A 1,606-nucleotide genomic window follows, 5' to 3' on the forward strand; every position below is an offset into this window, starting at 1 on the left:
TCAATTCAGAAAGTGGCAGGTGCCTGGAGCAGACTACCAGGCCTTGTGGTGCAAGTGAACACCACGGCAGTGTTTAAGAGGTGTGGATAATGTAGAGCAGGAGTTCCCAGCCTTTTTTAATGCCATGGATCTCTGCTGTTAACCAAGGGTTGGGAACCCTGATGTAGAAGCAAGAGAAATTTAGTTTAATTCAGCATGTTGTTCAAATCAAACATTGTGGACCACAGGGCCTGTTATCGTGGTGTACTGTGTCTGATTGCTCAATTAAACTCCGGCACACCATGAGTATTTTTTATTTATTAAAATTATTGTCTTTAGTAATAAAACAGCTGGCTTTGGAAACTGCATGATCTGCACCATTGTTCATAAGTTACACCATCAGCCATGGTCAGAGCTGGAGGTGTTCCTTCCCTCTGACTCACAATAGGGAGAGGAGTGTTTCGATTCCCCATCACTGTTAGGGTCCTGCTTGGAGATGGGAGACTTGTGAGACCTTCTGTCCCGCTGGGGCTCCTTGCTTAACTGAGGGGAGCTCTCTGGGTTGTGGCTGAGTAAGTCCTGGAGGTACTTGATGTACCTGACTGCAGCCCGCAGCGTCTCCACTTTGCTCAGGCGCTTCTCCGACAGTGGCCCCGGAAGGTGGTCGCGCAGCCTGGCGTAGCCCTCGTTCACACACTTAACCCTCTGCCTCTCCCTCTCATTCCTCTTTTGAATGAAGGCCGGCTCAAAGGGACAGTCATAAACGCCAAAGTGTCCATGGAACGGCATGTAGGGGAACACGCTGCTGTAAGTATCGTAGTAGGTGGACTCCAGGCTGGTTGGGTAGACCAGCAATGGGACGTGTGCCAAACTGTCAGCATGGGGAAGGTGCTGACTGTGATGTGTGGATGGGTCAGCCACTAGTGGTACGCCCAGCTGCATGTAGTTAGAGGCACCCACTGCCCTGCTGTCCAGCAATGACCTGGGATAGTTACTGTTCATCCTGACTCTTCGATTAGAAGGCGAAGAAGCAATCCTACTGTTATAAAAAGCATTAAACTGATTGCTGGGTCACCTGATAGCACTGGCCCATTTGGGACCGGAGGTGGGATCAGCACCTTTCACTCGCTCCCCAGTCCTGGGACAGAAACCCACAAATGACACATATCGCAGTCTCCTTCAGGCGAGTCCAGGCGATGAACTCCCTTCTAACTCCTCCACCCCCCCCCAACTCTATCTGGGCCTTGAGCTTCACGCTGTAAATGAGTGGGTGGTGAAGCCGTAGGGGTCTCCCGTGCACCCGACGGAGGGAGCAGAAAGCCTGCTGATCTGCTGGAACTGAAAGGCTGAGGAAGGTCAGTCTGTTCAGGTGTCCTTTACCAACCCTAGAATGGAAAGGAACATATTATTGATTGTCAATAACTGTGCCATTACTGTCAGTCATAACATAAGAGTCATGGAGAAATAACACTGAAACAGACTCCCTAATCCCACCCAAAACCATCGTTCTCTCCCCACCTGAGTTACAGGGGCCTTAGGAGCCACCTCACCAGGTTCAGGAACAATTATTGCCCTTCACCCATCAGGTTCCTGAACAGCGTGGGTAAGTTCACCCACCTCACCCCAC

General features: G+C 50.7%; 1 protein-coding gene across 1 annotated transcript; it reads right to left on the reverse strand.

Moving 5' to 3' along the window:
• Nucleotides 1-378: 378 nt before the first annotated feature.
• Nucleotides 379-1,168, reverse strand: LOC134343731 (achaete-scute homolog 5-like). The gene has a single exon (XM_063042480.1). The coding sequence runs from the start codon at nucleotides 979-981 to the stop codon at nucleotides 379-381; it is 603 nt and encodes a 200-aa protein (XP_062898550.1). The 5' UTR covers nucleotides 982-1,168.
• Between the last annotated feature and the right edge of the window lie 438 nt (nucleotides 1,169-1,606).

This window comes from Mobula hypostoma, chromosome 3, assembly GCF_963921235.1.
Source record: "Mobula hypostoma chromosome 3, sMobHyp1.1, whole genome shotgun sequence".
Taxonomy (NCBI): Eukaryota; Metazoa; Chordata; class Chondrichthyes; order Myliobatiformes; family Myliobatidae; genus Mobula; species Mobula hypostoma.

What these genes read in the sequence shown, in the direction of transcription:
- LOC134343731 (XM_063042480.1), bottom strand. Translation starts at nt 981, where the DNA reads ATGAACAGTAACTATCCCAGGTCATTGCTGGACAGCAGGGCAGTGGGT.